This window comes from Balaenoptera ricei, chromosome 19, assembly GCF_028023285.1.
Source record: "Balaenoptera ricei isolate mBalRic1 chromosome 19, mBalRic1.hap2, whole genome shotgun sequence".
In the NCBI taxonomy this organism is placed as follows: Eukaryota; Metazoa; Chordata; class Mammalia; order Artiodactyla; family Balaenopteridae; genus Balaenoptera; species Balaenoptera ricei.
In genome coordinates this window covers 43,980,646-44,005,216 of record NC_082657.1, presented here as the reverse complement: position 1 = coordinate 44,005,216, position 24,571 = coordinate 43,980,646, and the positions used below count along the sequence as shown (strand labels likewise).

General features: G+C 47.8%; 1 protein-coding gene across 1 annotated transcript in view; it reads right to left on the bottom strand.

Moving 5' to 3' along the window:
• Nucleotides 1-337: 337 nt before the first annotated feature.
• Nucleotides 338-24,571, bottom strand: part of CDH5 (cadherin 5) — a 37,645-nt gene continuing 13,411 nt past the window's right edge. The window contains exons 3-12 of the mRNA XM_059904670.1: nt 18,693-18,981; nt 17,612-17,728; nt 16,554-16,718; nt 15,499-15,686; nt 13,524-13,774; nt 10,130-10,272; nt 8,455-8,579; nt 7,989-8,097; nt 5,672-5,917; nt 338-3,583 (exon numbers count right to left, since the gene is read on the bottom strand). Of these exons, the coding sequence (XP_059760653.1) occupies nt 3,069-3,583; nt 5,672-5,917; nt 7,989-8,097; nt 8,455-8,579; nt 10,130-10,272; nt 13,524-13,774; nt 15,499-15,686; nt 16,554-16,718; nt 17,612-17,728; nt 18,693-18,981 (2,148 nt within the window). The 3' untranslated portion in view covers nt 338-3,068. The remainder of the gene's footprint in view (nt 3,584-5,671; nt 5,918-7,988; nt 8,098-8,454; nt 8,580-10,129; nt 10,273-13,523; nt 13,775-15,498; nt 15,687-16,553; nt 16,719-17,611; nt 17,729-18,692; nt 18,982-24,571) is intronic.

Genomic DNA, 24,571 nt, shown 5'->3' with positions numbered 1-24,571 from the left:
AAGACAGAGAATACAAATAGGAAAATGACAGACATAAACCCTACCTTGTTGGTAATTAAATGTAAAAGGATTAAACCTTTCAATCAAATAGAGATTGGTAGAATGGATAAACTGCCCTGATCCAACTATATTTTGTTCACAGAAGACACGCTTTATATTAAAAGACACAAATAGGCTGAAAAGAGAAGGAAAGAAAAAGATATACCATGTAAACAGTAACCAAAAGAGAGCTGGAGTGACTATACTAATATCAGACAAAATAGACTTTAAGATAAAAATTATGACTAGATGTAAAGAGGTACATTTTATAATGCTAAAAGGGTCAATCCATCAAGAAGGTATAACAATTATAAGATTATATGCCCGTAACAACAGAGACTCAAAATATATGAAGCAAAATCTGACAAGAGTTGAAGGGAGAAATATACAATTCAACAGTAATAGCTGGAGATTTTAGCATTAGACTTTCAATAATTGATAGACTAACTAGACAGAAGATCAGTGTGGAAATAAAAGTCTTGAACAACACTAACATACCACTATAGAACACTCCATCACAACAGTAGAATACATATTCCTCTCTAGTGCACATGGAACATTCTTCAGGATAAAACATATGTTAGGGTATAAAACTAGTATCAGTAAATTTACAAGGATTTAAATCATAAAATTTATGCTCTCTGACCACAATGGAATGAAATTAGAAATCAATAATGGAAGGAAATTTGGAAAATTCACAGATGTTTGGAAATTAAACAATACATTTCAAATAACCAATGGATCAAAAAAGAAATGCTAGTGAAATTAGAGCAAAATTGGAATTAAGACAAATTGCCCCCTGAGAGCTCCAGGAAGTAGTGTTTATCCAGAGCACAGTTTGCAAAATATCATCCCTGGGAGACACACTGCCCAGGAAATCCTGCAGGAAATCAAGGAGCAGGGGCCTTGCTGAAGTGAGCTTCATCTCCCACCTACCCAATTCAAGTCCTAAGTCTGGCAAAGAGGCTTCCTGTTCTCATTTTTGATTGTGAGGTTTTCCAGGCAGACCCCAATGTTGGGGTCCACACACCCCACTAAAGTGCCAGCTGCTCAATCACTGTTGTCAACCAGCTAATTAGATTGATTTCCTCCCTCACTGCTGATGTATATCACTCGTCTGGTTCATTTGTCAGTTGGAAAAGGTGTGGCAGCTCCAGCTTCCAGAGGCCCTGCCTGCTGTGTAGAGTCGGGGTGGGATTGGGGGCCATGTACAGAGGCTGAGGGAAGGCATGGGGCTCTGAGAGGAGACCGGGATGGACTAGGTGTCCCTTGTTATTCTCTGCTGCAATCACTTTCCTGCAGTGTGCTTCTGAAATCCTGACTGCAAATGTCGCCTTGCACCCTGGGTTCCTCTGATGATGGTGGTGGTGTATGTGCTTGTGTTTCACATGAGCTCGCTCAGCTCTAGAAAGAGAAGTATTTCAAGATTTTTCTTTATTTAGTTATAAAAAAATACAGTATGTCCCATGCACCAGTGTAGCCAATATATATATAGTCATTATCACTAGAGCAATTACTACAATGATAGGAAATAGAAGGTTACAGGAATTTGTTTATCCAACTAAAAACCCTGAATTAAAATTGTTAACCTAAATAGCAACCTGCTTATTATGCAAAAACCCTTATTCTATATGTTTGTGAGAGCTAGAAATGTATAAGTATTATTAGTAAAAAAAAAAAAAATATGAAAAACTCGTTATTGGTTAAAAATAAAAAGTCAGTGTTATCTACAATCCCCTGAATTGAGGGGCCTTGCCCAGAGCAGGAACCTTGGTCCATGACAAATGGTGAGTCAGAGAGTTTGCCTCCTTCCCCACACCCCCATCGAGTGATGCCACTTCCCCAAGGTGTGTTTGCAGTGGAAAGTTCCATATGTGGCTGAAAGTGGAAGAGGAACAGGTGACCACTGGGCCTGAGCAGGGGCCTTGCCTTCTGTAGGGATGGGGCCCTGCTGGGGTTCCCTGAGATGTGGCAACAACAAGGTGTAAAGGCAAATGGCACAGCTGTGTTGCGCAGTCATGTTTGGGTTTGGACTTTGGCCAGAGTTGATGTGGGTCACACCTTAAGTGCCTCTAAGTCAAGAGATCAAGAGTAGATGGAGAGAAAGAAAAAAGAAAGAGACAGCATGAATGAGTGACCGGGCGAGGCGGGGAGAGGTCTTCTGCTCCGGGAACATCTGCCCCGCTTCCCAGGCAAAACTGGAGGGGTGTCATGAGTCTCAAATTGGGGTCACAGCGACTCCTGGCCCTCTCTGGAGGGAGTGGGTACGGAGGTGGCCCTCACCCTATGATCTGTGGTCTCGTTTGGTCTCCACTGTCCCTCCAGGATGAATTCACAGTTGCTTTAAAGTTCAACGAGCCATTTCCCTGACCTTGGATGAATTTTCAGTACACAGTACAGCATAGTTACAGGCATGGCAGGCCAGTGAGGTCACCTCAAGACCCAGGGTTGGGGGATGTCAAGAGGCCCTTCCTCCCTTTTGACAGGCCTGGGGAGAGGCTGCGGAATGCTGGGGGTCTTGGGAGGGTGTGAGGAAGCTAAAGCAGGGCAGGCCTGGTGGGCGGTCCCAGTCTCGTGTGGGACTGGGCTACAGAGAGTCTGGCCCCACAGTCATGCCATCCAGCCCCTTGCCTCCAGGTGACAGGCACCAGGACACCCCCCCCCAGGGGTTCAGGGACCTCAGGGGAAGACCTCCCCCTGGCAGTTGAGCATAATCTGCTTTGAGAAGCCAGAGAAAGTCTTTGAGTTGGACCCGTAGTCGCAGGTGACAGGGTTATGTGGATGTCTCAGCCCAGACAGAACACCAGCCTGGTGTTTTCCAGTGTTTTGGGAGTAACCATCACTGAAATATGTTCCTGGACATGTCAGGGACTTGGATTTTGCCATCCAAGCTGGTGAGGTCTCTGGGACCCATGAGGAAGGGCTGTTAGGCTGGGACATGAGTGCTACGATTGGAGGGCTCAGTGCCCGTGTCCGACTAGCCTGAGCTGCAGTGGTTTGGGTCCCCAGGCCCAGAGGCCCGCGGTCCCCTAATACACCAGCTCCTCCCGAGGGTCCGAGCCATACAGCTCGGCCAGCATCTTGAACCTGGGTCCCCAGTCATTGAGAAAGTCATAATCGATGTCCGAGTCAGATGAATCGGTGCCCAGGGAGCTGAGGGACTCGGCGATGGACTCGGCGCCCTCGTAGCCGTAGATGTGCAGCGTGTCGTAGGGTGGGCCGCCGCCGTCGTGGTCCGCCTCGTCCTTCTTCACCTCGATCATCGCGGCCATCTCCCCAGGCCCGTGTGCCCCGGGCGCGTGCCGCGGCGGCTTCTGCACCTGTGCGTAGAGGGACGGCCGCGTGTCCAGCGCCGGCCGCGGGGGCTTGGTCCCACCGTGGCGCACCGAGTTGAGCACCGACACGTCGTAGCTGGTGGTGTCCATCTCGCCACCGCCCTCCTCGTCGTAGGTGACCAGCTGCTCGTGGATCTCTGGCACGCTCTTGCCGTGGGCGCGGGCCTGCTTCCGGAGCCGCCGCCGCAGGATGATGAGGAGGGTGATCACTGCGAACGAGCGAGCCAGAGCTGGTCAGCCATGGCCCAGCAGAGCGGCGGACACCCACTCCCCGAGGTTCACCTGCACCCTGCCCTCCTCCCTGGGAATCCCTGGGCCAGCCCAGCTCCCAGTGGCAGCTGGGCCAACGCAGAAGTTTTGGTTTGGTCTAGACACCTGGTGGGTCCACCTCGCTCCCACTCGAGTCATCTCCACCCCACCCCGACCCAGGATCCATCCTTGTTGGTGTCCTGGCCGCAGTAGGGGTAGGGGGAGAGCAACAGAATGGGCCTCCCTCAAGTTCATTCTCTCCTGCCACTCTCCTGCCCATCTACCGGCATCCTCAGTTCCTCCCTCCTCTTAACCACTGTGGCAAATCCTTCTGTGCCTTGTCCAAAGGCCAGGAGGCCAGAGGTTGGGGCAGAAATGGGGAAAGGGATGGAGTTGGAATTTGGAGTGCAAAGATTCTGCGCCATGATGATGATGATGATGATGGGTCATGGTGGTGCTGGTAGACATGGCACCCGTTGCAGTAGCAGCAGCTACTCTTGAGCACCTACTGTATACATGCTGGCATGGTATTGGCACATTTTCCTGTTCTTTTACTCAAAGTAGGTATTAATATCCCATTTTACATGAGCAAAGCGAGCTCAGAGAAGCTGAGTGACGTGCCCAGAGTCCCACGATCAGGCAGCGGTGTGATGTTGGCCCTGCTCGAAGCTCTGAGGTGTGTGACTGCATGACGGTTGCCAGCCCCCAGGAGGGGTGGACCATGTGGGGCAGAGAGCCCCTAGAAGTAGGCTCAGAGCACCCCTAGACGCTGTCCTTCTAGCCTCGAGTTACCTAACAAACTGTTCCATACCTAAGAAAAGCCAGGATGGCCTCTCTGAGCCTCTGTTTCCTTGCCTGTAAAATGGAAGTGATGACTCCTCTGTTCTGTTTCTATTTGATAAGGTGGCGATGAGGTTAAGTGCAGTTCTGTGTGTGGTGGTGATGCCAGGATATCATTACTATTAATTTTTATTGAGAGGAAAATCTGGGTCTGGACTCTTTGCCACAGAAGCCCCAGAAGGGGGGGCACTGCCAGGGGGCCTCTCAGGGAAGCCACTGGCAGGAAAGGCCTGGAGCAGATAATGTGGGTCCCTCACTGTGTCCCCCGGTCCTGTCATTGTAGTGCACAGGGTGACCTCTAAGCACCCAAGGGCTTCCTCTGGAGGGCCAGCCCCTGCCCCAGGTGAAACGCAGGAGAACTTAACACCTCTGGGAGGAGCCCCACCATCAGCTGGTGGGCATCGCTGGAAAAACATGGGCTGTGAGTGCCGCCACCCAGTCTCCAGTGAGAAGAAGCTGCAGTGTCCCGTGGTGGCAACTTGTGTGACAACTTGCCCTTGACGGGCTGCCTACCTTTCCAGTGTCACTCTTCCTTCTGGGGCTCCCTGAGAGTGCCTCTCAAATAAACCATGTGCACCCCAATCCTGGTCCCAGGGTCTGCTTCCTGGGGAACCCAAACTAAGGCAAGGCCTAAAATGCTCCTAAAGTTTCTGAGGCCCAAACAAGAAGAAAAGAGATATCAAGGCTGGAGAAATCCTAAAAATAGAAAGAAAACCACTGGCAATAATCTAAACTAGAAATTTTAAACTTTCCATTTCTCTCCAAAAGAAGAACTGGATCCTCCTTTTTCAAAACAGGTGCGACTTGTGGGATCTTAGTTCCCTGACCAGGGATTGAACCTGGCCCCTTTGCAGTGAGAGCGAAGAGTCCTAACCATTGGACCGCCAGGGAATTCCCTCAAAAGAGGTTTTATATAAATAAATGCCTAGAACAGTGCCTGGCACACAGTAAGTGCTCAAAATATGTCAGTTGAATGAGTGAATGTTATATATAAAGTATTTTAAACTGGGGAAGGAGCCTTGAGTCCCCCTTCTTCCCCCCCCCCCCACCCCCCGCCATCCCCACGGTTAGGCACCCAAGGAGGTGGAGCTTACACGTAGCACAGGGCTGCACTAGGGTCTGGAGGCAGGGTTGGGCCTGGACCCCTGGCCTCTTCCTTCTCCTGTGCAGCCCCCTCAATGTCCCCTCCCATCCTCCTGGGCACTGACCTGTGATGGTGAGGATGCAGAGGAAGATAGCAACCAGCGCCTGGATGCTGACGCCCACCTGGGCGGCCACCTCCTCACACAAGGTGAACTCGCCGCGTTCGTTGCACTTGCACACGGTCACATCCAGCATGCTGGTGCCTGTGAGGCTTGGCCTCCCGTTGTCCGAGATGAGCACGGGCAGGTGGTGGACCTTGGCGCGCTCTCGGTCAAAATACCCGTACTTGACTGTGATGTTGGCCGTGTTATCTGGAAACACCAAGGCCTCGGAGTCAGGCTCTGCTGCCTGGAGTGCCCATCCTCTCATCCACACTGACGGTGTGGCCTGCCACCTCCAGGAAGCCCTTGGTACCTGCACCAGCCCACGTGCTGCCTGGGCTGTGCCTCTGCCCTTTGCACCCCCTGCCTCAGGTTTTAGCCATTTGAACACAGGTCTGTTCCTCCAGAGAGGGGATGTTTTGGGCAGCTGCTTCGACCTAGCCTCTGAGAAGGACTTGGCCAGAATGTAGAACCCTTGCTTTCTGTTTCTGTGGGCAAATGATATGCCTGACCCCTAACCCTACTTCAATAAAAGGTGACTCTCAGCTAATTAACGCATCGTTTCAAGCTTTGATGAGCAATCGGGGAAATAAAGTCTTAAAAAGTCTTTTAGCATCGGGCTAACTTCTAAGGCTGTTTTTGCTATCCCTGAAAATCCATTAGAAAGTAAAAACAATGCACAGTTCCCTGGGGCACTGAGGGGATGATTGCATATGTAATTGAGGATTCCCTGGTCAGGCTGGAATTGAGAATGCGCTTTGGCCCAAATATTGGCTCTCCCTCTCAGCTCCAATCAATCCATGTACAGAATTCCCCAGGGAGATTTTTAAACATGCTGGTTTTTCAGAACCGCCCCCCTCCACTCCTCCTTCCTTTTCCCCCTCCCCTCTCCCGCATTTCTGATTCAGTGGCTGGATAATCTGCCCTTTGTTGGCTCCTAGGAGATTATGATGGTCAGAGGGTCCAGGGACTCCCCGTTCCAGGGTTTACCTAGCCATGCGGGGTTGGCACACTCAGGAAGCCAAAAGCAAAGGAGGCCATCTTTTAGATTTCAAATGGAAGCCAATTACATTTCATTAGTAAGTAGCCATGTCTATTATAATTGAAAATAATAACAATATGGCCACTGACACTCTATGAGGGAAATTAGAGATTTCTCACTATACTCATTTAATATTGTAGCAGGACATTCATGTTCTAAGTGAATCTGAGATCAACAAGCTAGTCTCCTGGTCACATATGGGGTGTCGTTGGGGTGGTGCTTAAGCTTTCTTCTCCACTACAGACCTCCTCTGAGGCAGGATTGAGGTGGGCACTGGGGATGGGGTGACAGGTGTTTTTTCCGTATTATTTACTACTAAAGACAGCGGAATGTTGAATGGTCTGTCATGGACTGTCCGCGCATCATAGCCACCATCCCCATCCCATAGGAGGCTCCTTAAGGACGACGAGTCTGTGGCTCATCCCCTGGGTCTGCCCCTCACTCTCAGGGACCCCACTCCCTCACCTTCCTCAAAGGTGGCAATGGCTGTTTCTATACAGGGATCCTCACCAACCACAGTGTTGCCAGTTAGGGATGGGCAGGGATTCCACCCCATTCTGGGTGAAGGATTGTTCTATTTAGACCCAACGGGGATTTTCTGTGTTTTTTCTGAGGAAGGTGCAGAAGCCATGGAAGCCTGTCTGCTTTTGGCTGGAATTCAGTCAACTCAGCATTGTCACTCTCGGAAGCACATACTCATGAGAAACTCTGATTGGCCGCTGCTGACATCACAGGACTCTCTAGGCTGTGATTGGTGGACCACATCCTGTCCTGAGGACACCTGGTGGTAAGTAGTCATTGTAGCCGAATTAAAACACTGTGTCCTTGGCATTTCGGGTTTCAAATGTCCAGTTTTGCCTCTTTGGAAGCAACCTCAAAGTTCCATGTCACAGAGCAATTTGCAGTTGTGCTGAGCACAGGGGTCCCATGGGAAGGAGTCTTTGGCTAGTTTGTGAACCAGGCTGTCTACACTGCATATCTATTCTGTGCTCCTCAGTAACCTGAGCATCTTATGGGGAAGGGCAGGCCAGGTGGACTTAGCAGTGTGGCCAGGGTGGCTCTGACCATTGCACAGACCAGTTAGGTATGTGGTGGGAATTGTACAAAACATCCTGTTACTTGAAAGCCCCAGTGAGGGCCTGCCCCCAGTTCACTGGCTTGGTCCTTGACCCTGGCACTTTAAGACTCAACCCCGTCCCCGAGCCCCCCAAGAGCCAGGCTGACTGCCTTGAGGCGCACCGTGATTATCCGTGAGGGTGAAGTTGCTGTCCTCAGTGCTCAGGGAAAACTTGAACTTCACATCTCGTGGCGTTATATCCTTGTCTATTGCCGAGATCTGCACGACCAGCTAGAGGGTGGAAGATGCGGGACGGTCATTAGCGGTGTTGGGTTGGCCGGGGTTTCAGTGATGGGGAGGGACTTTGGGTTTAGACCTGACCGTGGCTTTCTCTCACCTGTAACACTAACCTAAATGGTCTCCACAGAGCCACTCTTTCTACCACCACCTCCCCGCCAATCTACTCACTACACATTCTCTCTGAGCCTCAGTTTCACCCTCTGTAGGGATAATGTCACCTTTCCTGAAGGCTGTTGTACAAGTTACATTAAACTCAGTGAAATGCCAGCTGACCGTGGCTGGGAGGTGCTGCCCCTTGGCCTGCCCCAGGTGGGCACTGCCTTGCCCTCCCACCTGAGCTAGACTCACCTTGCCCTGGGCAGCGTTCTCACACACTTTGGGCTCGTAGGGCTTGGCAAACTCTGGGGCATTGTCGTTCTCATCCATAACTTCGATGTGGACCTGCACAATGGATTCTTTGCCCGTAGGGGTCCCTGCAGGGGAAAGGACTCATCACTACAGTGGGCTCAGCAGGTGCCAGCCCTGGGATTAGAATGTATATGGATGGGAGTCCTGGAGGGGTGCTCTTTTTGCAGGAAGAGGGGGTTATGGACATCTGAAAGGGAGGCCAGGGATGGCGTTCTGGTTGAAGGGAGCGGAAGAGGAAGCGGGTAAAGCTTCAAGCACAAGGATATTTGCTAAAGAATTATTTGTAAGAATCGAAAAGGTAAACAACAGAAGTGTATTTTTAAAGGTTTTAATTAAATCAATTAAGTAATTATTAAATCAATTCAGCAATTTAAGTAATCAAACTAATTTAAATAAATTAATTATGAAATAATTGAAAAGGTAGACGATCTAAGTGAGATTGCATTAATAAATTATGTCAGTTTAAAAGAATGGACTATGTGGCTGTTTGCAATGCCCACATAAATTACATTTAAAAAATTACAGTCTTTTTAAAAAAGACATCTTAGTACCATGAGAAAATGATTCTGGAATAAGGTTAAGTAAAAATGCAGGATATGATATTTATACAAATATTATGATCTCACTTGTATAAAAATACATATAGTTAAAAAGACCAGAGGAAATACACTACAGTGCTAACAGTAATTATCTGTGTACGGTGGGAATATGAGGGTATAATTTTCTTCTCCTTTTTTGTATTTTCCGTATTTTAAAATGGACAGCAAACTATTACTATAAGATTTAAAAATTGTATGAGTGAGATTAGATGGGGAAGAAAGGGGCAAAGACTGATCCGGACAGTACGCAGGAGTCCATTGAAGCTGGCTTGGCCGCCATGTGGGGGACGTGCTGCCAGCAGGAAGCAGGGGCCCTTCAGGGTAGCACCGGTGGGGCCCTGGCCAAGTCACCCCCTTTCTGGGCCCTGGTGGTCTCTGTGTAAGGTGGGAATAATGATCCTTCTCCCAGAGGGCAGTTGTGATTTTCTCATAGAGGCTAAGAGTGCAAAACTCCGATACTTGCCTTTCCCTTCGGCAGCAGTTACCCTAATTTCTGGAGAATCTAACAATCTTGGAGTTGGAAACTGCTTCAGATTTTGAATTCAGCCCACTAACTGGCACATAAACACCCTCCAAAGCAGCCTTTTCCAAATGTCCACTATAATAAGAATCACACGGCACTCGTTCAATGCACATTCCTTGGCCCCATTTCTGACTCACTGGACCAACACCTCCAGGGAGGCATCTGAGAAGCTCTGTGGTTAAGAGGTGCCTCAGGTGATTCTCATCACAGGGACATCTGGCAGCCTGTTTTGGAACAGTGCTTCTTAAACTGTAGCGTGCATGAGATACTGATTCAGTCTGGGGTTGGGGCCTGATGTTTTGCTCGTCTAACAAAGTCTCAGATGACGTGGATGCAGGTGGTGGGGGATGGAGGCACTATAACATCCCAACCAAGTGGTGCATCAGCAGGTGCTTATAGTACCTCTGGAGACCCAAAATGATAGATTTTGCCAATTTTAAAAGGATGACAAAAGGAGAGGAGCCCAGGTCCCCCGGCAAATGGGGCCACTCACCACTAGAATCCAGCTCTTTGGCCTCCACTGTCAGGTTACACCAGGGGTAGACTTCTCTGTCCAGCTCCTTCTCATTGTAAATATTCCCCTGCTTGGTTATTCCGAAGAACTGGCCCTTGTCACTCGTCCTACGGATGGAGTATCTGCCCACGGGAGAGAGTTTCAAGGTTTTCCGTTGTTCTTTGCTGAGTCCAAACTCCCCAGCAGGACAGATGAGACCCTTCAGGATCTGTCCCTTGCATCCATCCCCCATCCTCCTCTCACTGCTCATTGCACTTGACCACCCACAGGGAGTCAGAGTAGTGAGATAATCCCTTTGATGTTGGCAGTGTTGCCATCACTGGGCTGAGGGTGGTACTTGAGACTCCATCAACAGCACTTTCAGAGTTGAGGCAGGTGGCACTATAATCAACTGTACCACAGCTTGGACCGGATTTTGTGATTAATGAAAAGATAGTTGGGCAAGAGCCAGGAAGAAATAAAAAAAGGGGCTGGAAGAGGTAAGAAGTGACTGAAAGAAAATTAAATTTGTGAAGTAAAAACTGGAAAAGTTCTTAAGGAAAAAGGCATGAAGAGAAGAAAAGAGAGATGAAAAAATATATAACACTCCAAATATATATTTTTCTAATACTGAGGAAAATTCCAGAACAAAGAGAACAGAAGAAATAACCAAAGATATAATAAAAGAAAACTTCCTGATCTGAAGAAAGGCCCAAGTTTATAGAAGAGGTCATTGATATCAGGCATAATTTTAAAAAGAGATCAATATTTAGCTATATCCTGATGACACTTTTGAATTTCAGAACTATATAAAGAAACCAAAAAGAGTCCAGACAGAAAAGATACATCCTTATAAAGAAAGATAAATCAGACTCACCCCAGACATTCTCACAAAGTTAAATGCTAGAACACATTGATAATATTTTTGATTTGTAAATATGCAAGGATTCAGGAACTATATCATCCACAAGATGGGTCCTGAAAAAATTTTTTTGGAAAACTCACTTCATCTAAGAAGTGTCTCAAAATAAAGTAAAAAAAAAATCTGGTTTGGGAGGAATTAAAATTAAACTATTGATAATCTTTATCATATATAGGAAGGCAATGGTGTGTGTGTGTGTGTGAGAGAGAGAGAGAGACAGAGACAGAGACAGAGAGAGAGGCAGAGATTTTTAACTAGAAAATATTGGTCCAGGAAAACATTTAAAATTTTACAGATAGAAGTAAATCTCACTGGTAGAAGTAAAAATGCATGTACTCCATCCAAATATCTACGAGAAAATAACGTGAAAAAATAGACTCTACAACAAAGATGGGGGAAGAGAAAAAAGTAATTAAGTTTGAGAAATAGCAAATGTAAAACAAGATAAAAGAAGTAAGATCAAACATATCATTTACAATGAAAAATGTAAATAGGTTAAACACATAGCATCTCAGTTTAGATTAAAAAGCAAAGCCATGAGGACACGGGGGGGAAGGGGAAGCTGGGATGAAGAGAGAGTAGCAATGACATATATACACTACCAAATGTAAAATGGATGGCTAGTGGGAAGCTGCTGCATAGCACAGGGAGATCAGCTTGATGCTTTGTGACGACCTAGAGGGGTGGGATAAGCGGGGTGGGAGGGCGACTCAAGAGGGAGGGGATATAAGGATATATGTATATGTATAGCTGATTCACTTTGTTGTACAGCAGAAACTAACACAATGTTGTAAAGCAATTATACTCCAGTTAAGATGAAAAAAAAAAAAAAAAAGCAAAGCCAATTGCATTCCACTTTCAAGAGACAACTTACTGCCAATGACCTAGAAAAAAATTAAAAGTAAAGGTCGGAAAATTTATTTCAGGAAGACATGAGTAACATGAAAACAAGACTGACAAACTTTACATCAGGCAACATGGAATTGAGGACAAAATGTTTAAGCCGAACAAACTGGGTAATGTCATAAGGATGAAAGTGACAAGTCATAATGAAGGTAAAATAGTTATAAACCTTTGTTAACTGAATAGAAAAATTAAAATACATAAAGCAAAAGCTTAGATATTCCAGAAAAAAATGGACAAAAAGACACATAAAGACAATTGCATTACATCACAGAACAAGTTAAAGCAAAGCCAAAAAATGCCCTACCATTGTAAATGAAAAAAAAAGTCTCTTAAATAAACTATTGGATCAATGAAGAAATAAAAATTATCATTACAGACCATTTAGAATAGAATGGCCATGAAAACAGTCATCCTAAAACTTATGAGATGTGATCAAAATGGAGGTACACATTTGTCTTTAACAGGAAGACCTGATAACAGAGAAACATTAACTCTCCCCAGATTGATATGTAAACACAATTCTCATTAGAATTCTGATGCTTTTTTAAAAACTGAAGAATTTTATGGTTCACATGAAAGAATGAATGTTTGAGAATGCATTAAAGATATATAAAGTGAAAAAACACTTGAGGGAGGGACTTGCCTTTTACATACCAAGTTTTAGTATCAAGCTGCTACAATAAAACAGAATGGCTTTGCCACAGAACAAAGGATTCAGAAATAGATTCAGGGATATACAGGAACTTAGTGTGTAACAAAGGTAGAAAACAATGACTTATTTGATTAATGGTGCTGGCACAGTTGGCTACCCCTCCAGAAAAAAATGAGATTGATGGAACTTCACACTCTCATATGTTGTGTGGCTCTAGAAAGTATGAGTTGGAACTACATCTTTTGTCACAGAGAGTAGAGGAGAGGGGTCTAGTTCAGAAAGAAGAACAAGTAGTGATGAAATGGGTATAGTATGATCCAAAAAATTTTTAAAACAATCAAATCCCCCAAACAAACAAAGGACAAATCCACCATAAATGTATGTAGATGTTTGTGTGGTCACGAAGAAAGGCATGATAGGACCACAGCACACCATGAACATGAGTTGTCTGGAAATCAGGGTTACTGATGTTTTCTTTATAGATCCTTGTGTTGTTTCATTGTGTGAAATAAACACTTTTTCCTTTTGTGGTTTTGGGAAGACAAATGTAATAAATCATGTTTAGCGAAGGGGTTTCATGGATGTCAAGTTGGTTGCTCTCTTGACTGTCAGATCTCCCCAGATGGGACCTGTGGGAGCCCGTACCTCCCCTTCAAGGTAGAGCAGACAACGGGAAGCTCTGATGGCCAGGACCATGCTAGGTGTGTGCCTGGGCAGAACAAGATTCCACCTGGCCATGTGGGTTAGTGGAAGAGCTTGGGCTTCTTGTCCGGCCTCTGTGCGTGTCCCATGTACCTGCTGGGAGAAGCCAGTTTCCCCCTCTGAGTCCTGGGCTCCGTCCAGCAGGCCTAAGAACCTCAATGCCTGGGTGGTGTCGTGATCATCACCATCCTCACGCCTTCCGCCCCCCTTACCTGATGCTCCGCTTAGCGGCATCGGGGTCCACAGCCAGCACTGAGCCGATCAGAGGTTTCTTCTGGTTCTCCCGCAGCTGGAAGTGGTAAAAGGGCTGCTGGAAGCTGGGGGGCTCGTCCACATCTGTGACGTTGATGATGACACGGGCGATGTTCTTGGTGGAGGTGCTGCTCAGGTAGCGGAGGTCGATGGTGGGGTCCGTGGCCTCGATGGTGAAGCTGTATTGCCGGATGTGTTCATAGTCCAGGGGCTGCGGAAGGAGAAACTACGGTGATCACTTGCTCTGAGCCAAGCATATGGTTGTGATCTTCACAGCAGCCCTGCAAGGTCATACTGGGGTGACTCCCTTTTTACAGATGAGGGGCCTGTGGCCTGTCTGTCTTCAGCTGTCTCCCGTGTATCCTGACCATGGCTCAATTCCAAGTATTGAGGACAACCAGTGGATCAGCCACAGTCTTGCTATCAAGGGGATCACAGACTAGTGGTTCTATCCACAGCTCCTTAAAGGCATTCCTTTTCTTTGTGCCTTTGCTCAAGTCTCTTCTCCTGCCCTTGCCCGCTTGGCATACTCCTATTCACCCCTCAGGAAGCCAATCTGAAGGTAATCAGATGTCCTCTCAGAACCCATTCCTGCCCCTCCCAACACAGGTAATTGCTCCCTGCCTGGGTACCCTTTTTGTCTGTGTGTCTGTCCTCCCTACTGGCTGAGAGCTTTGGTACCGTGGAGGCCGTCTGACTCCCCTGGGTATATCTAGTCCCCAGCACAGGGCTGGACCAGAGAAGGACTCGGGAGAGGTCTGCTGGAAGAATGGCCTGGCTCAGGCAGAGGGGTTCTGGAATGTCCCCTTTGAGGCGGGTCATCACTGGCCTTGGCCTCCCAGTCCTCTGCATGGCCATTCTGAAGCAGTTTGTGCCCCTGGCAGACCTTCCCTCCTCTTCTAGATTCAGCCAGTCCAACTGCTTTCTCAGCAGCAGCCACTGCCACTGGCCACCCCCTCCCCACGGCGTTCACTATTTCCTTACATGCTGATGGCTTTCAGATGCAAGCACTTGTAATCTTCTAGGGCTTTCCTGGCCTGTGCCCAGGGCAGATCAGAAAGTGCCAGGGAGGGGACTTCCCTGGTGGTCCAGTGGTTAAGAATCCGCCTTCCAATGCAGGGGACGCAGGTTCGATCCCTGGTCAGGGAACTAAGATCCCACATGCCACGGGGCAACTAAGCCCACGTGCCACAACTACTGATCTCGCGCGCTTCAACTAGAGAGCCTGTGTGCCGCAAACTACAGAGCCCACGCGCTCAGGAACCCTCGCGCCACAACTACAGAGCCCACACGCCCTGGAGCCTGCACACCACAACTAGAGAAGAGAAAACCCACACGCCACAACTAGAGAGAAGCCCGCGTGCCACAATGAAGAGTCTGCATGCCGCAACAAAAGATCCTGCATGCTGCAACTAAGACCTGATGTGGCCAAAAATAAATAAAATAAATAAATAAATATTAAAAAAAAAAAGTGCCAGGGAGTGAGCCCCCAGGAGCCCTCAATCAGCCCACAGCTGCTGCGACTCTGAGGCATATTCCATCCACACTGTCCCCCAGATGTCCCCAGTGGGACTGCACCCCACTCGCCCATGGTGATCACCTGCTCATTGAGGAGCCTGTATGAGCTTTCCTTTTTTTCATATCTCACTGCTCCTGGGGCTTCCTGAGATAACTCCTCAAGTAAACTGTTTACACCCAAGTCCTTGCCTCAAGGTCTGCTTCCGGGGTAGCCCAGCCTAAGTCACTGACCCTTCTGTCCTGGCTCCCCTTCCCTGCGCCAGGGTCACAGTGTCCACGAGCACACGGCCAGCTCCAAACTGACCCAGAACGTGCACCTTTGGTGGCCTCTGATCCGGGAGCAGCCCCTGGCTGAGTCCTGAGGAAGCCGGGAGCCCCCAACCCCACATCTGACGTCACTGCCACAGGTCTGCGAACCTTCATGGGCTTGATGATGCCCTCGTTGCGGGTGGGGTCAGGCTCGATGGTGAAGGTGTCCCTGTACTCGCCCTGCACGATGCTGTACTTTGTCTTCCGGTTCTGGGGCTCGTCTGGGTCCTCCACAAACAGAGAGCCCAGGGGGCTGCCCACACGGATGTCTTCGGGCACAGAAAATATGTACCTGGCTGATGCAAAGGGGTGCCCCAAAGGGCACTGGGTTAATGAGATAGATGAGGCGATTGTCCCCCATACTATCCCAATACATTTTGTTACAGGAAACGGGCACAGTAAAATAGTAGTAGTAGTAGTAGTAATTCCTCTGGAATTTTGGGTCCCACGGCAAAGAGGTTCTGCTCTATCTGTCCTTCCATCCACCTGACAAGTAGTTATTAAGCACCTACTGTATGTCAGGCACCTTGCTAGGGGACCTGTTAATTGACAATGGAGAGAATCTCTGCCTTCAGGGAGCTTGTGCCGTACACAATGAGGCCATTTCAGGAAAACCCGCCTGTCCTTGGGGTGGCTGAGCCTCTGAATGGCGCCGTCAGCGTTGGAGTTGCAAGTGATGAATCATCTGACTTTCCTCCCCAGCCCACCCAGGGCGTGTCACAAGCTCTTGTCAGGCATTTTTCTTGGGGGAGAATCAGTCTGTGGTGGGTCAGAGCCCAGCCCTGGCCTTGGATATGGAACTTTGCTGAACCCCTGTTCCCCACCTCATGGGGATTTTCTAGCTGGGGTCTGGGTTTTCCTGAGCTCATGGGATCTGGGTGAAAGTGGTCCTATCTGGTAGTGGGACTCTGGGCACACGGTGGCACACAGCAGGGAGCGTGACTTCCTGCTGGCCTGTGAGGGCTCCGTGGCGGGGGCAGTTGGACAGCCTTGGGAACGTGTTCAGAGATGGGGAGCACCAGAAAGACATCCCTGACATAGGCCCGCCCTGGGTTGGAGAGAGAGGTAGACGGATGCCAGGCTCCTCTCTCAGAGCTCCCGGGTCACCGAGTCTGGAGTATCCCAACCCTCGCCCTGCCCAGGGCCCTAGGGGAGGGGCTCACACTGTGTGAAGATGGGGAAGTTGTCGTTGACGTCCTGCAGAGAGATCAGCACAGTGGCCGTGCCCGATTCCCCCCGGAGGCCCTGGGCATCTCGTGCTTCCACCACGATCTCGTACTTGGCCTGCTTCTCTCGGTCCAGGTTTTTGTTCGCTGTGACAATTAGTCCTGCAAAAAGTGTCACATCAGGAGCCGTGTTACTTGGGGGAGATTTTAAGAAATAGTGATGCCTGGCCACTACCCAGAGGGCACCTGGCTTCAGAGCTCCCCAGGTGATTTCACTGTGCAGCCAGGACTGAGAGCCAGGGGTGAACCACCTCCCACCTCCATGCCCTGCACTGCTAGGCCAAACGCTTTGGTCCAGTATTGGTCCCAGCCACCTGGAGCATTGGGTTGAGCAAGAACCTGAGGCCACATCTAGGCTCAGAGTGGGAAGAGTGCTGTGATGGGTTAGTGATGGCTGCCTTGGTGCAGCATAGGTTGTGCTGTGTATTTGCCATCACTCTGAAAGATGGCTTGCCTCAGGCCTGACCACCTGGACTTCTGTCTTGCTCCCAAGACTCAGTCCTTAACGGTTTTTTGGGTCACGTGGAGTGGATAATGACGATGGGCCACGTGCTCGTTATACGTTACCTAATTCAGACTTCACAGCTACCATACAAGGTGAATATAAGCTTCCCCATTTTTGAGATTAGGGCCCTAGCGCTCACAGAGGTCAGTTGACTTGCCCAAGGTCTTTAGAAGCAGTGAGGAGCAGAAATGGGTTCGGAAACCAGATCCGTTTGATTCCATAGCTAGAGCTGCTAACCAGCATTCTCTTCCACCTCTCGTGTCAATGCGTGGGTCCTGACTTTGTGCCCTGGACTTGAGTTCACATCTTGGGCACCTGTCTGCCTCCTTCTGCCCTCACCAGCCACCTTGTCTTGACGTAGGGTACCGACTGCCTCCAAAGGGTGGTGTAGGTCAGTGGTCAGTGACACCTGGCAGACTGGGCTTCCCTCGGTGCCTGCACCTCCACCCCCTCCAAGCCAGTGCCGCCCAGGGGGGTTAGTCACACAGACCAGAACCACGGATGCTGAAATGTTCTTCTCCCTTCAGGAGTTGGTACATGACAGAGGCGTGGTCTGCCACAGTGGGGTCATCTGCATCCACTGCTGTCACCTGGATGACCGAGGTCCCTGTGGGGAGAGAATCCAGGGTTGCTGCTTTGTGATGGCCAGCCCCTCACCCCATTCCCAGATGAGGGCAGATGGGGCTCAGGCTGTTCCCTGAACCCCCCTCCCCCAGGTCCTGAGGGAGAAAAGGCTGCTTTGTTTTCTGAGGAGCCTGCCTGGGGGCAAAGTGCTGGCAGTGGTGGAGGCCCAGCTCCGTCAAACATGAAGGGTAAAGAGAACAGGTGGTTTTCATTTATGGGGGAAATGAGGGAAGAGGTGAGTGGCTGAGGTCATGGGGAGAAACAGTAAGGGCTGCTTCTTCCTTCTGGAAGCATGAGAACAAGAGAATAGGAAGGGCCCCCAAAGGGCTGGGTTCACATCTCTTTCCCCTTGAACTCCAGGCTCCCCATACTTAACAGGAAGGTCTGGTCCTGAGTCCTGGCGAGAGAGCCTGGACTAAGGCGTGGGGAAGGGAGCCCTTTTCTGGCACCCCCTGGAGGCTGGGGGTAGAATTGAGGAAGGACTAGTCTCCTCTGGAGGCCTGGGGTCCAGGCTGCTGACACACCTTGGGATGAGGTGTGTCCCTCTCCCGCCCCCCTCCCACTCCTGCATGGACCCTAAAGGTGACCGCTTGTCTTGGTGGCAGAGTTGGCCTCCTTCATGTGCAAAGGCTACGCTGTTGGCATGCCAGCCCTAAGAGTCAGAGCAGTGGGTGGCGTTGGCTCCAAAGAGTAACAAGACGTGTGTGTGTGTGTGTGTGTGTGTGTGTGTGTGTGAGACGGTCAGGGCTCTGTCTGGGGCCAGGTCAGAGCTTAGTCCTTAGGAACCAGAGTTCCTTTCGAGTCATATAAAGTGGCAATATGGGCATCACCATAGCTGCCCGGAACTCACTGAATCCTGCCCCAGGCAGTGAAGCTGCCGATGGGAGAGGTGCCTCCATGCCAGGGATGAGTGAGGGGAGAGGGAGACGGACAGACCGGGTACGTACCTATCCCTGACATCTCGGGCACGGAGGCATTGAACACCCGGTGCGTGAACACAGGCCAGTTGTCGTTGATATCGTGAACTTTGATGGTGAAGCTGGAAGGAGACTCCAGGTTCTTCTCAGTGTCCTTGTCTACCACGAGGGCGACGAGGTGGTACTCAGAGAGCTTCTCCCTGTCCAGCCTCTCAAAGGCATACACGTCCCCTGTGCTCTCATCAACCTGGAAAACCTTGCCGGCAGACTCTCCTTTGAGCTGGTACTTGGTGTTCTTGCGGTTCACGCTTGATTTAATCTAAGAAAGGAGAGGCGCCGTGAACTGGAAATAGCAGTGGTGGCTGTGTGTGTGTGAGTGTGTGCCCGTGTGAGTGTGCCAGGGCATGGCATTATTAAAAAAATCAATTATATAAACTTACAATTAAATGAATCATATTAAAAACAAAGGTAACGTACTATAAATCTATTGCTTCCTAATACTGTAATTTTACTACATTTTACTATGTTCTCTTGAGTTTTTAAAAAAATTTTTTAATTTTTTACATCTTTATTGGAGTACAATTGCTTCACAGTGGTGTGTTAGTTTCTGCTTTATAACAAAGTGAATCAGCTATACATATACATATATCCCCGTATCTCCTCCCTCTTGTGTCTCCCTCCCACCCTTCCTATCCCACCCCTGTTCTTGAGTTTTTATGTTGATCGTATTGAATGCTGGAAATATTGGATAATGCTGTGTTAATGCACATCTGTTCCCAACTCTGCCTTCGGTGGCATCAAGTTAGTAGCTTGCAACAGACATGGTGAAAGTATTTACACCAAGGAAATTGGCAAATGCTACAAACAGGATCTTTTCCCCTCAAAAGCCAGTTGTCAACTATTTATCAGCACATCACTGGTCTCAGTCATTTAGTTTTGGAATGGTACATAAAATGTTCTCTTTTTGGAGATTTACAACATATAGTCCTGCAGAAAAGAACTCCACTGAGCTGTGTTTAACTCAGGATTTCCTGTACTTGTTAGACCACTGAATCCTTTTTCTTTGTTACACATACTATTAGTGTCCTTAGGAATAAGACTTGGAAAATAATGTGTGTAAAGCAATTTGCACAGGCTCTCAATAAATGCTAGTTGTTATTCACACTAGATGTCTACATTAAAGGATATTAGAAGTTTAGAATTGCTGAACATTTCATTTATAGAATCTTGGGAACAGAGACTATTAGGAACATAAGCTAATCATATTTCGTACATGTCAAATGGTCCTCCCATAGGTGGTTAGGATGTTCAAAAAATAGAGTTCAACTCAGTAAAAGTAAACAATCAGATGCCTACAAGGTGCCAGCCTGGGAGCATAAAGATAGTCCAGACCCCATTCTTTCTCTCAGGGCCTGGTTTGAAGCAGCAGAGGCTGAGATTTTGAGGAAGGGCAGCACTTAAGGGTCAGTTGGAACAAGAGCCTTGAGTGAAGGTGTTGCATCAGAAAGGCTGGAGGAGAGCCCGAGAGAGAGTGGGGTCTCAAGACAGAAGAGGGAGCATCAAGATGGGTGTGGTCAAATCCCACGAGGTCTGGAAAGCACCCCTAGGCTTAGCAGCGATGCAGTCATCGGAGCCCTTGGTGAGAGCAGCGTTAGGGGGTGGTGGATTGAGAAGCCGGAAGACAGGGCTTTAGAGAGGAGTCTGGGAGGTGAAGAAGTGGGGACAGGGAGTGAGGCTCCTCCCCCTTGGTGGGCGGGGAGGGAGAGAGGGGGGGCTGTAGCTGGAGGCAGTGAAGAAGCATCCTGGAGCAGGGCTGCGGGTGTGCAGGGGCAAATGGTTCGTGGGGAGATTCCGAAGCCCAGTGGCTGGGACATACGATGGACAGATGGGCAGGAGGCAAGAAGTGATGCGCCAGCTCTGGAACCTGTGACTTGGGCGGGAGGACAGTGGGGGTCAAGAAGGAGGGACAGTCTGGGGCCCTGTATGAGTTACTCAGGGTTAGGATAGGATGGTCATTCCAAACCTGGTTCTGATGGGTGCATTAGGATCCATGTGGGCAGGGGTAGCAAGGGGGCGTGAGTCAGCTTTGATCTGTTACTGGAATTCTGCCTGAGATTGCATTTGACTCACACCTAAACAGCTTTGATAAAAATTTCTCAATATCATCAAATAAATAGTGTTAAAAAGACTTCATTTGGATATGAGTTTCTGTTTTCCTTCCCTCCAGCTTTTCTTAAATAGACTTTATATTTTAGAACAGTTCTAGATTTATAGAAAAATTGAGGTGATAGTACAGAGAGTTCCCGTATATCCTGTGCCCAATTTCCCTGTTATTAACATCTTACATTAGTATGGTACATTTGTTGTAATTAATGCACCAAAATTGATATATTATTATTAACTAAAGTTCATATTTTGTGCAGATTTCCTTAGTTTTTACCTAACGTCCTTTTTCTGTTTGAGGATCCCACCCAGGATACCACATTACATCTAGTTGTCATGTTTCTTTAAGTTCCTCTTGGCTGGGACAGTTTCTCAGACTCTCCATGGTTTGTTTGTTTTTTTAATTGAAATACAGTTTATTTACAATGTTGTGTTAGTTTCAAGTATACAGCAAAGTGATTCAGTTATATATATATGTATATATATACAAATATACATATATATGTTCTTTTTCAGATTCTTTTCCATTATAAATTATTACAAGATACTGAGTGTAGTTCTCTGTGATGTATGGTAGGTCCTTGTTGTTTACCTAGTTTATATATAGTAGTGTGTAGATGTTAATCCCAAACACCTAATTAATCCCACTCCCCTAATTAATCCCACTGCCCCCCACTATCCTCTTCGGTAACCATAAGTTTGTTTTCTTTATGAGACTCTGCTTGTTTTTGATGACCGTGAGAGTTTTGAGGAGTGCTGGTTGGGTGTTTTGTAGGATGCCCCCTATTGGAATTTGTCTGATGTTTTCCTTACGATTAGACAGACTGAGGTTATAGGTTTGGGGGGGCCTCCCCTTTTTAAAATTATCCCTATATTTGGATATAACATCTTAATGCCAAAAGCTATGCTGACCCATGTTTGTGGATTCAGAAGGCCACTCAGCCCCCATTGTCCAGCAAACAGCTCTGTAAACAAAGGCTCCTGGCTCTGATCTTGGTAAACAGGGACTTCCTTCCCTCCGATGATGTCTTTGGAACCAGGAGGTGATCCTTGGAGCCCTGTCCTTGCCTCTCCCAGACATCGTTGCTTCTTCCCAGGGTGGGGATTGCACGGGACCGTCTGTCCCCACGCCAGGTGCCAAGTGCACACTGTTGGCAGGTGACGGCAGGCCTGACGCTGTTCCTGCTGCGCAGAGGACTTTCGGCGAGCCGTCCAAAGTCTGCCGTGTCCGGGCTGGTCGGCATGCCGGTGGCCCTGCTTGCTGCTGACTGTCCCTGACTCAGCCCGTGGATATTCCTTGGGGGCAGCCATTCTCTTTGGAGGTTGATTCACGGCACACTCATCCCCTTGGGAAGGAGTAGATGGGCTGATGGCATTTTCCTCTAGGGCACAGAGTTCACATCGGTGTTGGGAGTCGGGAACCCTGTGCTTTCCTAGGGCTCTATCCTGGTTTCACTGTGTGACCCTGGGCAAGCGCCTTCCCCTCTGAGTGGCCAGACTGAAGGATCTGAATTTCCCAGCCATTCTTGGTGGCCAGAGGAGGCCTGGGCGCACTGAGCAGTGGAGAGGGCCGTGGGCAGGGCTGTGAGTGGAGATTCCCCAGCTGGCCCCACCGCCGGCTGCCATGGCATTTCTGGTGCTGAGGCCAGACTTGACCCTTCCCCATCTAGGGGTCCTTTCTGGCCTGTTTCTTTATAACCATAGGGCTCCCCCATCTCCAGCATGTGTGGGGTTCTTTGTCTGATACATGCTGCCCTGCTAGACCAGGGTGGGCAAACTGTTTCTGTAAAGGGCCAGATAGTAAAAATTTTCGACTTTGTGGGTCATATGGTCTTTGGGACAATTACTCAAATCTGCCATTGTAGCATGAAAGCAACCACAACCATTTGTTAAGTGCACGGCGTGGCTCTGTTCCAATAAAACTTTATTTACAAAACCACATGGCGGGGCAGTTCTACCAGCCCCTATTTATGTATTTATTTATTTAATTGAAGTATAGTTGATTTACAGTATTGTGTTAGTTTCTTGTGTACAGCAAAGTGATATATGTGTGTGTGTGTGTGTGTGTGTATGTATGTATACATCTTTTCCATTATAGGTTATTACAACCTACGGAATATAGATCCCTGTGCTATGCAGTAGGTCCTTGTTGATTATCTGTTTTATATATAGTAGTATGTATATGTTAATCCCAAACTCCTAATTTATCCCTCCCCCGCTTTCCCCTTTGATAATCATAAGTTTGTTTTCTATGTCTGTGAGTCTGTTTCTGTTTTGTAAATAAGTTCATTTGTATGTTTTTAGATTTGACATATAAGAGATATCATATGATATTTGTCTTTCTCTGTCTGACTTACTTTACTTAGTATGATAACCTCTGGGTCCATCCATGTTGCTCTAAATGGCAAGATTTCATTCTTTTTTATGGCTGAGTAATATTCCATTATTTATAGGTACCATGCCTTCTTTATCCATTCATCTGTTGATGGACACTTAGGTTGCTTCCACATCTTGGCTATTGTAAATAGTGCTGCTATGAACATTGGGGTGCATGTATCTTTTTGAATTAGAATTTTCATATTTTCTGGATATATGCCCAGGAGTGGGATTGCTGGCTCATATTGTAACTCTATTTTTAGTTTTTTAAGGAACCTCCATACTGTTTTCCATAGTGGCTGCACAAATTTACATTCCCAGCAACAGTGTAGGAGGGTTCCCTTTTTTCCACTTCCTCTCCAGCATTTATTATTTGTACACTTTTTGATGACAGCCATTCTGACTGCTGTGAGGTGATACCTCATTGTGGTTTTGGTTTGCATTTCTCTAATAATTAGCGATGTGGAACATCTTTTCATGTGCTTGTTGGCCATCTGTATGGCTTCTTTGGAGAAATGTCTATTTAGGTCTTCTGCCCATTTTTGATTGGGTTGTTTGTTTTTTTGATACTGAGCTGTATGAGCTGTTTATATATTTTGGAAATTAAGCCCTTGTCAGTCGCATCATTTGCAGATATTTTCTCCCAGTCTGTAGGTTGTCTTTTTGTTTGGTTTATGGTTTCCTTTGCTGTGCAAAAGCTTATAAGTTTGATTAGGTCCCATTTGTTTAGTTTTGCTTTTATTTCTTTTGCCTTGGGAGACTGACCTAAGAAAACATTGCTGTGATTAATGTCAGAGAATGTTTTGCCTATGTTCCCTTCTAGGAGTTTTATGGTATCATGTCTTATATTTAAGTCTTTAAACCATTTTGAGTTTGTTTTTGTGTATGGTGTGAGGGAGTGTTCTAACTTCACTGATTACATGTGGCCAGCCCCTGTTTTAGACCACAAGCTCCATGAGGGTGTGGACCATGTCTGTCTTTGCCCCCTGGCCATGTCCCAGAGCCCAGCCTTGTGCTTGGGACCATTAATTCCTCTCACCGGTACCCTGATCTTTCTTTAGCTGACCCTGCTTAGCTTCCAAGAAACTGACGTGGTGAGATTTTAAAGCACTGGAAAGGAATTTTTCTCCCCACTGAAAACTCTTGAAATACCTTATCCATCTCCCTGTCGTTGCGTGTGAAATTCCACCACTAGAGCCATTCCTTTCAATTAGAGTGGATGGTTTTGACCTCAGCAACCTTTTGACACAGGAAGATAGTTCATTATTCACTCAGATTAGCTCCAAGCTCTAGGAAGGTGACTGAGGATGGACACATTTTTAATGGGATGAAATGAGGGTTTAGAGTCGTAGGCACCGCCCTGGAGGGCA